Source organism: Strigops habroptila, chromosome 2 (genome assembly GCF_004027225.2).
Source record: "Strigops habroptila isolate Jane chromosome 2, bStrHab1.2.pri, whole genome shotgun sequence".
Classification (NCBI taxonomy): domain Eukaryota; kingdom Metazoa; phylum Chordata; class Aves; order Psittaciformes; family Psittacidae; genus Strigops; species Strigops habroptila.
In genome coordinates this window covers 52,871,356-52,884,153 of record NC_044278.2, presented here as the reverse complement: position 1 = coordinate 52,884,153, position 12,798 = coordinate 52,871,356, and the positions used below count along the sequence as shown (strand labels likewise).

General features: G+C 35.5%; 1 protein-coding gene across 2 annotated transcripts in view; it reads right to left on the bottom strand.

The window, feature by feature from the left end:
- Nucleotides 1-12,798, bottom strand: part of PRKX (protein kinase X-linked) — a 58,006-nt gene that overhangs the window by 7,773 nt on the left and 37,435 nt on the right. Inside the window, exons 4-6 of one of the 2 annotated variants that reach the window (XM_030476759.1) lie at nucleotides 11,610-11,729; nucleotides 6,407-6,502; nucleotides 2,151-2,208 (exon numbers count right to left, since the gene is read on the bottom strand). In XM_030476759.1, the coding sequence (XP_030332619.1) occupies nucleotides 2,151-2,208; nucleotides 6,407-6,502; nucleotides 11,610-11,729 (274 nt within the window). The remainder of the gene's footprint in view (nucleotides 1-2,150; nucleotides 2,209-6,406; nucleotides 6,503-11,609; nucleotides 11,730-12,798) is intronic. The other variant, XM_030476760.1, reaches the window with a different exon arrangement.

The following is a 12,798-nucleotide window of genomic DNA, read 5'->3' as shown; positions in this document are numbered from 1 at the left end:
AAAATGCCTCTAATTCTTACACTAATTAAAAGAAAAATAGATTAGGTTGATGGTGCCTTAAATAAAAAAATCACATCTGGCAAGCACAGAGTTGTATCAAATATTGCGAGCGTTTAGTGCTGACAACAAGAGGTTTTCAGTACTGTTACAAAAGTATATATATAAAACCATTTGTTTTCATTTTAGATGTATGGTTAAAGGCGTATTTGTCTTGTGATTATTCTCGCTGGGATGACTATTTTGATTATGCACATAAAGAACAAAAATTTTTTTGTTTTGTTTGTTTGGTGTGTTTGGGGTTTTTTTGGGTGTGGTTTTCTTTTTTTTTTTTTTTTTTTTTTGGGTTTTTGGGGTTTTGAGGTTTGGTTTTTTCTTTTATTATCCTCTCCAGGATGAAGCTTGATTCTAGCACAGGCTCATTTTCAAGGCAGTAAAGCACTGGAGAAAACCAGATGGTTCTCTGTCTCAGGCCCGATCACAGCACAGTTTTAATGCACACTCAAAGCTCATACCACATGCAGCTCCATGAAATGAAGCATACCATACCTTTGGGGTTTTTTCAGATTTATATGGAGTGGGACTATCCATGCGCACATCCAAAGAGGCAACAAGGAGAGTGTAATTTATCACCTAGTTCCCTCAAAAGCAGATCTCATTGAATGCTTCACCAGAAAATGCCCAATGGGATTTAAGACTTTTTAAACCAACTGTAATTAAGGAAAAGGATCAGACTTAAGACTGACCTACCACGCCCACCCCAAATTCCGTTTCTAATTAGAACTATTTTTGATTCAAATCAATCACAGACTTAAAAAACAAAACAAAAATACCCAAAAAACCCAACCAACCAAAAAACAAAAAAAACCCCAACCAACCAAAACAACAACCAAAAAAGACAACGAAAAAAACCCAGCCAAACACATTTCCCAAAATCTGTGCTTGAATAAACCAAAGTTTGTTTTTGTTTTTCTTCAAAATTGTCAAAAGATATAAAAATTTTAACTGGCCGATATCTTTCTAAATTTTTAGCTTATGAAAGTTTGGGTTTAATCCCCTTGTGGATCCCCCGAAAACACTGCAAAGGATTCTGAAGGATAAGAAAAACATTTATTTCCTAGCTTTTCTTACCAGTCTAAGTTCGCGCCGTAAAAGGCTCTGAAAAGGACCTTTGGGCAGCAGGTTCTAGCATCTATACTTAGGTATTTGTGCTTTGTGCAAAAAAGCAACGCTGTAACCTCCTGCCCATGCAAATGGAAGTTTTAGCCATCTCTAAAGAACTAGAAGATTACACAGGTTAATTTAGGTATCTGCAACACTCTAACAAAGGTAACAAGTCGATGAATAAAGGATTAATGTGTGGTTTGGCTAGCCTGTTAAAGCACCTGAGTTAGTTTACATGCACTAACTTTTCACTGCACTACCAACCATAGCTACTGAACAGCTCCAAAATCAACTAAGCTTGTAACACAGTTGTCATCTTCTGTGCCTTACAAGTAGTAGCAGATCAGGACATCTCACAGAATTCACCAGATTGTTTTGTGTTCCACCTTGACATATCACAGACACAGTTGTATTTCTGGGGTAGGCTGGAATGCTACCTGAGATGCAAGCATATTTTGGACTAGTAAACTATTGCATTCAGAAGTCTATTCAGAATAGGATTCTTCTTGGTGCAAGAGTATTTGACCGTGCTTAACCAGCCCCACCAAACTACCAGGACAATGACCAAACATCATGGTACAACAATCCTTATATATCTTAAAATAATTTTTAAGCTTCAAATTTGATTAGTGATCCTTCTGGGATTAAACAGCTCCAAAGAAAGAATCAAATAAGCTGTCGCCCTGTGCTACAGGACTTAGCACCAAGTCTTCAAATTTATCAGTAAACAGGCAGGGTTTCTTTTTTTGTCTTTTTGTCCTTTTTTTTTTTGTGTGTGGGTGGGAGTGAGGAAGGAGGGAAATGATCATAAAGGATATGCAGTTCAACTCCGCATTTATGATCACACAACCAAAGTAATGTATGGGAAATATATCTCAATTTCATGCTTATAAAAACAAAAGCCATAGAAGAACTGTTCTAAATCATTCCTACAGAACTCTTTCAGCCTTGTGTTATGTTCTGTGTTACACCTAACATTTTATACTGACCTTCATATTTCCTAATCGTCTTGTCCTGTCAACTACAAGCAGCTTCTTAATAAGGTCTCTGCAGTAAAGAAAACATGTTCTCTGTTAAACAAAGGCAATTGATATTTGACTGTCATACAAATGTTACAGAATATGACCATACTTCCCTTTGACTAGCTAATACTGTGTGTAATTTACCCATTCATTTCCTTCATATTTTAGACATTTAAGAATTAATAATAAAAAGGAATAACCTGTTCTAAAGGGATCTTGCAGAATTTTTGCAAGTTCCTTTTAAACTCTTTCAAGAAACACAGGAGAAACACTCTCTACTCTCCCCCCTCAAATTGCACCATATCTTACTTTGTATTTTTGTGTTTTGCTGGGCTTTCCAAATCTCAAAATTTATCTCAAGTCTACTTAGCAGAACACAACTCTAATATATATAAAATTCTGTGGCTGCTAAATATTCAGAGAAACCATGGAGGAGCCAGTCATCTGCTTAAAACTAGTAACATCTATAAGCTTTAATTTAATTGAAAATAAAAAGCCTCCCCTGAAATTCTAGTTTATTGAACAGTTCTACATAAAGCTAAATCAACTTTTTAGAAGATCAATGTAAGTTTAGAGACATAAAGGATTTCAATTTTAATAGCAAAGAACTTTAAATATTAAGCACCAAAAAATGCCAACATAAATCAAAGCGAGTATCATACAGCTAGCTTGGTCACTTAAGAGTTTAGAGAAAAATCTGGCTTCATATTTCTATAAGCAGTTACTTTTTATCTGAGATTACTTTGCTACTCACTTTTAGAATAATAGCATTCTGGCCTCATTGCATAAAGTACTAATGATAGAAAAGAACAAAAGTTTAGCCATCTTTCTTCTCTCTACAGCCTCAAATAGACCTGAGAGATGTAATACTGCAAGAAATGCTGGAGATCTACAAAGCACAGCTAATTGCAATTTTTAATTTGCAGAACTTAATTTAAAAAAACCCAACAGCTTTATTTACAGAAAAGAATGTAAAGGTATTAATGACACATCTGCATCTCTCCATCCCTAACTGTAATATCTACTAACACAGAAAAAACCCAGTATTTTGTCACCTAACCTTGAAATCACAAAAGTGTATGCACAAAGAATGTATGAACTGAGAATGAATGTGCTAGACTGTTTGAAAAGCTGTTGTATTTGGCAGGAATATAGTTCTAAAACTCAACTGGAAAAATATTCAATTGGCAGATCTAAGGAGAATAAAAAAGTCAAGGTAGAAAGCAATTTTTAAAACTCTCATGATCATTCCAGCCAATCAATATTTGAATTAGATTAAATCATGTGACCCACTCCTTTTACAGTCACCTTCACAGAAATACCTCTTTTCAGTCTTTGCAGAGAAGACTATTCCTTACAGAGAAGGCTACAAGAATGGCTATAAGCAGACTTTAAAACAGATGCAGGACTGAAAAGAAATCCAGAAACTCAGAGCTAGATTCACAGGCTATATGGCCAATGGCAAATCATGGAGTTTCCTATTCCTATATAACCAGAAAACATACAATGGATTGTTCATTCTTGGCTTCCTTCAAAATTTTATCTTAGAAAACAACAATTAAGGGATGACCTTGCTCAGTGATACTGTATTGTCACTAAATATGAAGACATTTGCTGCATTCAAAAGAACAAATATCCATTAAATTGAAACAAGTAACAGATAGTTTAGTGATTCGTTATTATATAGTTTCTAAAGAATAATTTAGAAATGATCATGTTAAAAGTCTACCCAATAGATATGCTGCTGTACGTATTTGGGGACTGAAATTCTACATTCAGGTCTTTCTAGACCAATTATCATTAAACTGCTGTAGCACTCATGTTTGATTTGGTATTTTCCAAAACTGTCTTTGCAAAGAAAAGCTTACAAAAAGAAAAAAAAAGAAAAATTGTAACAAAATAACTTATAAACTCATGAGCGGCCAAAGAAATAGGTGGAGCATAATTCATACTTATGTTTTTATCAGAAATGAAGTAACACAAAACTCTGCTGACAATTTTTTAATTTCTAGTTGATTAATTTATTATCATCATCATGGCAGAAGCCGCTTTTCAGAAGAGACCTGAACTAATGGTCAAATGCGTCAAGGACTTCATGTATATAGGACAAAGGCCTTAGAAAAAACATCTGATCATATTGCAAGGCAGCTAAAAAAACGGGACACAGTAGCAAAAAGTGTGATGTTAGCTCAGTCCAGAAGGAACAGCACTTACGCAAGACACATAGCAGCATGCAGCAGGAGGAAAAGCAAAAGTTCAAAAGGTTGAAAGTGTGGGAGGGTGATGGGGACAGACAGCTAGAAAAACACCAAGTTTATGTAGTACATCTAGGTAGAAAAGTTTTCTCAGAGTCCAAAAAGGAAAATACTTTTGCTGTGCAAGACCAGAGTTAAACTTCAATTATTATAAACACTGTATAGCACTAATACTTCAGACATAGCCTGCATGGGACAGGACTCAAGATAGTCTTCATCCTTGCTGAGATACCAACTGATAGGAAGAAGAGAGAGAAAGCAAACAGGATACAAACAACATAAGAAGTAGACTGTGTTCTTAGGACAAAATAATCTTGGCACTTGCTTTAAGCTAATGGTGCAGAGATGTCAAGACTATCCAGTTCTGCATATTGTGATTTAAAAAGAGGGGTTTACGTTACAAGAGATATACATTATGCTAACAATTCGCTGCAGAAAGCAGGTGAAACAATGCAAATGAATGAGATCACCCAAAACCAAAGTGTGAAAGGAGGAAAGCCAAAGCTAGAATCCCATGAGACTCCTTAAAGGCAGTAGTGTAGTAGGAATGAGCTGCCAAGCACACACTGAAAGAAAACTGAATAAGAAAAGCTGGGAAAGAGGTGTATGAACAACTATGCTGATTAACGTATCCCACAATTCATTGGCAGTCATGCCTAGACTGAAGAGCAAAACGTACATATGAATGGTTACTACCACAACTAGGAAACTTCACAGCACCAGACGTCTTCCGGATAGTAGAAATCAGTGTTGGTCTGTGAATGATGAGCATAAACAGAAGCTAACAGCTCCTCTACTTTTAAATGCTTTCTCCATGTTAGACAGGTTGCTAATGACAATAACCTAATCTGAGCTGTTCATCTTCTGGTCTCACTTTTATACTTTACTGCACACAATATTATGTGATACTCTGTTTTCTTCCCAAGACAGACTGGGTTAGGAAGATCAGACAATGAGACTACACTAAATTGGAAACAGTCTCAAGATTGCAAGGGAAAACTCTGTTAAGAACAGACACAAATATGAAACACTAATCGGCATATGGTGATGTAGATGTGCTTGATTCAGTGAACCTGATGATTCAGTAGAGGCTTTAAAAATCCTCCCCAAGTGATTATTTTTGCAAAAGAATTCATAAAAGGTCAGGGTAAGTTGGACAGATCTCATTAGATTTGCTGTACAACATTTTATCTATTTACCTCATGGTGACAGTAAGTAAGTGCCATCTCTAAGGTCACTTCATCAAAACACCTTCAATGATTAAACTGGGAATGTAAGAACAGTTTCCTGTCTTCACTCACTCAATCATCTCTGCTTCTGAGAAGAAGCTCATGTTTAAAATTGCACTTCCGCTGTTCTGCTTACTAAAAATTATTTCAAATCTGGATTTTTTTAAATAGGGAAAAAAAGCATTTCATCTGCAATATTCCCATAACAATTACAAAATACTATGAACAAAATGCACATATGCATATTTAATACTGCATACTGAACTGGGGCCCTGCTATCAGAATTGGAAGTTGATTTTACACTGGAACTTCTGAAGTATCAGAGTTTATTCAAGTAGTTATGCTGAGAGTGATTTAACTGGTACATATGCATACAAACGGTTTAGTGTTTGCTTCCTGCTCTCCTAATTTTTACTCATATTAAATTATCTATCTCCCAATATTTCTCCTCTTTTCTTTCTGCCAGGCGCTAACCTGGTACCAATAAACTCTGCAAAAGGTGGAACAGCATTTAATATTCTAAAATAGGCACAAAAGTAAGAAGCACAGATACTATCTTAGAACCATATCTCCAGCTTGAAACCTACCAAAGACATAGTTTTACTTGGACTGCAAGAGTAAATGTAATCTAAAATATTTTCCAAGATGGTGTTTTACAAAATCTTCTACAAAGATCCTTTAGGAACAGTACTAAGGAGGTGTTTAGAATATAAAAGAGTGTTGGGAGTTATGGACTTACTTTACATATAAATCCAAATGCCTCGGGAAATCTATTTTGCCAGCAAGAATCTTCTGATATATACCAAACGGATTGTCATCAAAAAATGGAGGAAACCTATTTTAATACAGCAAATTTTTAGAAGTTAGAAAAAGAATTTCTAAAAACCTTATAAATAGTATTATGTTAAAGTAATTCTCCTCAGAAATCACTGATTACGTAGTTCTTTTTATTAGGGTATCATTTATCAAATACTAACTTGAAGAATAACTTTAATCTGCTATTGAAAAATAGAAAAAAATTTTGTATGCAACATACTGAATACAGAATTAAAATTGCAGTATTACAAGAGATATTTTTGTTACATTAATACAGTAATTAATCAACTATGAAACATATTTCAGTGTTAAAATGTTTCGCCTTTATCTATAAAACCCAAGGGTATACTTTCCAAAACAACATTGCCACTTCTGATCTTGTCCTCTAACTGCAGACACACCCTTATTCACTAGTTTCTAAAGCATCCTCATATGAATAGATTGTCCAGTTCAGTTCATAATTGTACTTCTTGAATTCAAGTATACGTCGTGTTAGGGAAGCTTTGAAAGACACAGATTGTTCAGAACCTGAAATTCTCTCAAACTGCAGCTGTCTTTCTGTGCGGGACAGATAAAGTACTTATTTCATAATCTTCCCAAGATGATCAAGATGCATTTAAAATTCTAAACTTACTATTGTCTAGAGCGTTCATAAAGTTATGAGCAAAGAATACTTGTTTTACAGCTACAATAAGAATCAAGAGTGTTTTCTGTTGTTCTTCCTTTACTAATATAACACATACCCCAATTACTGCAAGAGGCTCAGAGTGCATCATTACAGTTGGTATAAGCAGCTTAGCCCCAGTGCCAACAGTTTTTCAGAGTGGCAGTCACCTTTTTAGAAGTTACCACGGGAAACCTGTTAGGGGAATGAAATGACTGTCTACTTGTTCACCAATCGCAGTCCCACCTTGACTTCCATAACATGACCAAACCATCCCTTTTACTATGCTTCTGTCTCAAAACCTCTACGGAATAAAGACGTTTTGAGTATCAACCGTACATATTAATAACTTCCAACCACTATTACAATCCAATGTTTAAAATATTTTCACATCTCCATCAGTATAGTTAAGAAAAGCTGTCTGTGTGCATATGTCTATTTTGCATACTACATTCTGTACACTACTGAGGTGTAAAATCAAGAACAAGAAGTATGTTTAAGTTTTCACATATTTACACATGGTTAAATTGCTCTTTGCTTTCCCACTTTGAAAAACTGAAATTACTATGTCTAGAATTCCTGTGAGAAATTTAAATCACATTTGGCTCTATATTAATTTAATGGCAGAACTGCTCAAAGTGCATTTGAACTGTATGCAAAATGAGAACAGCTTTGAAAGATCACACAGTTTTCTTACGGACAAAACAACTTGACTTTGACACTACTTGTAAATGTCTATTTTCAACACAGTACAGATTTTACAACAAAACAAGACAAGTATTGTGCTGGAAGCTACCTAATAAACCAACAAAAAACCCCTTGAGTTTCAGACTATCTTCACACCGTAACACAAACAGCTGCCTTTTTGCCACCAACAGAAAAGCAGGGGAAAAAAAAAAAAAAGAAAAAAAAAATCTCTGCATATGGGACAACAGCTGCAAACCATTCCTTTTGGTAACTGATGCATAACAATGGCACTGACATTGGTCTCAAAGATAACAGATAGTTTTAGCACTGAAGATGGGAAGTTGTAAAACCTCAAGGGAAAACACAGAATACGAAACTGTAGACAGGAACAATTAGCTACCTAAAATGATAGACCAGCACATCGTATATGATCACCAAAGCAAAAGCAAAAAACACAAAGCCCTCATTAAATGAGAAAATTCAGTTAGCTACACATTTGATGACAGTACAATTATGCCCTAACATATCTAATGTTAAATAACAAGTATATTTTCCTCTATGATAGATTGTAACAGAACACATTTACTCAAAAAGATCTTTCAATTCTTTCTATTGACAGTTTGTTTAGCTTGTTTAGATTAACTCTATGAACTCAATATTACTCATCTGCTCTGTAAAGATTTCTTCTCACCCCTGGTTCTCCCTGTTCTTCAGTTTTCCTATATTTTACTATCTTAAACTCAAACAGACCTTGCCTTAAATCTAGTGTGTGCAGATTTAGAATTCCACGGGCCTCTAGAGATGAAGTCAGAGAAATAAGACACTGCAGAACAGGAAAGTGTGGTTTTGTTTGTTTGTTTTTAGAGAGACCATTTCCTTACACACACATCTACCAATTATTTTCAATAGCTTCTGGGGTTCAGAGAGAGTAACTTCAGGAAATAGCTACCAAATGTCTTCAGTAATTTACTTGCAGATAACAACTTAGTCTTGAAGTCAGGTTTTGTTCACCTTCAACTAGTTTTCAAATCTTCTTTGCATTTCAAGGGATTAAGTTACCAAGGACTGTTTTTGCATTAGAAGTCCTGATAGTAAATATCAAGCCACATCTTGAGTTGGTGAGGGAGAGTCATAAAACACTACTGCCAACAACAGCAGAAAGCTGATAAAATACTAAAAGCATATGCCCGATGTGACAATCTGCCCTCCTAAAGAAGCCACACATGAGCCATAATCCCTACCCTCCTCAACCTCCCAAACCCCAGAATCTTGAAACTCCTAAGAAGTAGTATCAATCTCCAACCCCCACAAAAACAAAAAACCAACCAACAAACAAACAAACAAAAAAGCCAAACAAAAAACCCCACACCAAACCAAAAAGCCCAAACAAACTTGGATGGAGTCCCTGTCCCAGCTTTGGATAAAGACTCCACCTGAGCACTAAAAAGTAAATAGAAGCATCCAATCATTATGAAGAACATGTCTGCACTAATACTGTAGCAAAAAACATTACAAAATTGCTTGCAGCACACAGCTGCTCTGCCAATCAGCCCATATAAGAATTTAGTTGCCTTTTAGAAATGTGTCATTTATTTCTATTTATTAGGAGTCTCTATAGCCAAAGTGTTTATGTTAAGCTGGGAGGAATGCAAATCTTAACCCTTGAGCCAGATAGTGTCAGGACACAAAAGATTCTACATAGAAATGATTGCAGCTGCTCCCTTTTTTTATGAAGAATATATACCGGTCATATTTCAGTAGAATATATATAGCAGTCATACTTCAGCATACTGCAGTCTTGAGGTCTCACTGACTCCAGAGATGAAATGACTTAACTGACACCTGTGGACAGTATGTTAACTTTGGAAATCATGTTCCTATTACTGCTTTAGTAGGGAGAATCCCATCAACAGCTCTGTAAGGTGCAGAAAGGAAAAATGCCCAATATCCACACTTACACTACACAGACCAGAGAGTGGTCCCACAGAAAACTGTGGCAGGAAGGTAAATCACTCAGACTATAGCTGGGAAACTGCAGCACCTGCAGTCATGTTACAGCCCCAGACACTTTTATCTACAGTCTTCATGCTGTCTGGGACTAAGATTAGTGGCAACAAGGCTGCTGGGAATCTCTTGCTCCTTTCATCCCTCTGAGAAGCAGCCAGCTTGACCAGCTTAGGCCACTCACCCTTACACGGATTGGTGGCAGAAATGTGAAGCCTGGCTTCTGCACAGATCAGCCTACATAAATAATGAGTTTTTGTTAGACAAGGGAGCCAAACCTGCCTGGGTCAGTAGGGAACTATTAGTACATTTTTATGCCTTTTCTGCCTGGAAATTGCCTTGATATTCAAAGTCAATGCATACGCAAGCCTTCGGGATATTAAGAAAGCAAACAGTGGGCAGCAATGTTGTCTTGGGATAAAGTTTTCATGCGATTGGGTGGACTTTTTCACAGCAAACACACATGACGGATTGGGGCTCTGATGTGATTGTCCATCAGGGGAACTGTCTGTCCGTGCAATCTGATGAGTTTGTCCAAACACCAGAAGTCTCCAGAGTAACCCTGAACTGACAGTATTGTACAGATAAAGAAAGAATAAATCCATGCAAAGATGTTTTTATTCCAACCACTCTGTGGGGCTGCAGATCCAGAATGAAAAGCCACAGAGGCAAACGGACACACACTGAGGGAGCAAGAAAGTACAGGGGCAAAAAGACATTCTAACAACTATGCAACCAAAACTGATGTAACTGATATTGATGATACTGATACCATGTTTCTTTCAAAGCCATAAAAAACTTGCTTTCACCTGCATTTGTTCTACTGCATCAATCCTGGCAAAACAGATTTATTTCAAAATTCCCACTCTTTTTAAGTGCCTTCAAATGATATAATCAAGACAAAAAAGAAAAACAGCAGATGCCTTGTTCAGTACACAAGCAAAATTTCATGTTTTCTCTACCTAAACCAGTTATTTAAATAGTATTGAAAATAGTATTTCTTTTTTGAAATCAGAGCAAATTGACAGTTAATTTTATCTACCTAATACTTAAAGTCAGAAGCAGTGAATTATATTAATGTCAGAAAGTCTCTCTTCAGTTTGAATTTGTACCTTTCAGAAACACTGTTTATCAAGCAAATTCCAAAACATCGAAAGTAGAGTTTGAGCAAATGGACTTCCAGACATTTTAAGCTTTTCCCTGTTATTTTCATTTTTTTTTTTTTTTTTTTTTTTTTATTTGAACAAAACCAGTGCTCAGTAGTAATACAAGCTGTATTAATAAAAGTCTTCCTACTTGCCACAGTGCATTTGGGAAGACTAAAGCTCCCACTGCAAATATGATTTCACTATGCTAGAAACTTCTTAGAGAAGTTTCAAAGAAAACTGGTAGTCCTCTTCTTCATCCTTTAAATATAAAGGATTTTATACATAAAAATCTAAACTTCAACAAAACCTGGACTTCCAAAACAGATAAGGAAAAGAGCGGCTGTTAAAAAAATCTTACATTAAAAAACAAAACAAAGAGAAAGCAAAACCAACTACTAAACCAAATCTAAAAAACCCTAAAAAAAATCCCCGTAACAATAGCGATATATGTTCTTTTGTACACCTTTCCAATTCCTTTCTTCAGAGGCTGAAATGAAACTCTTATATCAATAATAAATTTAGCCTGAATTTGCTATTCTGGATAGCATAAAAAAAACTACTGAAGAATCCTGTATTACGTTATTAGATAATATTGCTGTGATATAGCAATCATTATCACTTACCCTGACAGCATCTCAAATACAAGAATTCCTAGGGCCCACCAATCCACAGCTCTTCCATGGCCTTTGCTTTGTATAACTTCTGGTGCAAGGTACTCTGGAGTACCACAGAGTGTCCATGTCCTTGGAGGAAAAGAAGAGAAAAAAAAAATTAAACAAACACACTAAAGTGAAACTGAAACAACAGTAATAGAAAAAAACCCCCAAACATATACATAGGAATTACCCAACATATGCCCATGTATTTAATGTATATAGATACAAGAATAAAAACAAAGACCTTTACAAGATCTAAAAAGGACTGCTTTGATGAGGATCTCCAATTCTCCTATAACAGAGATATATGGAAATTAAGAAAATTCCTGGCTGCAGGAAGTATCTGTGTACAGTTTGTTTCCTGACTGTTGGTAGTATGGTACTTTATCCATTAGGCTATTACATTGCTTTGAAATTATTAACAGTGGTTGTCACCCTGCAAACTGCAGACCCTGGGAGGTCATGCAGTACTTCTGACAGGCCCAGCAGAAGGCAAGCTTATCGGCATTTTCCAGCAAAAGGAAAAATTTTTTGTTTTAAAAAAAACAAAGGCAAGAGGAGGAGACAAAAAAAGTAATAGTTTAAATCAGTAAATAGCTGCAGACATAAGTAGGATTCCTTTCACAATCTAAGCACCCTTTTTCAAATAGCATTGAAATGTTACCTGTTATCACTTTAAAAAGAAAACATTTTATGTATTCAATTGTTTAAAATATTTACAAGGTGTAGCTAAGCAAGTGTGAGATATGTGATACTATTTTTTATATATTTTACAGTCATTTTTTAGACATAGCTTTCTTAAGATAAGCTCAGGATATAAAACTGTTCTATTGCTACCTAACTGAAATGTGTATTTCAAGTTCTATAAATTGACGAAATAAATTGAAACTAAGCAGTTAATGTTTACAAAGACCAAATTACATTTTGAAACAATGAATATTCTGAAACCATTTCTTTCAGAAATGTGAACTCTTCTTTGTAAAAAATACCCATGAAGAATTTGCTTGGTATCACTACCTTATGTTTAAATATGCGCTAGAGAAAAAAAAAAGTGCTTTCATTCTGAATAGATTACACTTTCCTAGGTAGGCAGTCAGACGATGAAACTTTGAAAAAGTACAGTTCAAGAGAGGATGAAACAACAGCACAGAACAAG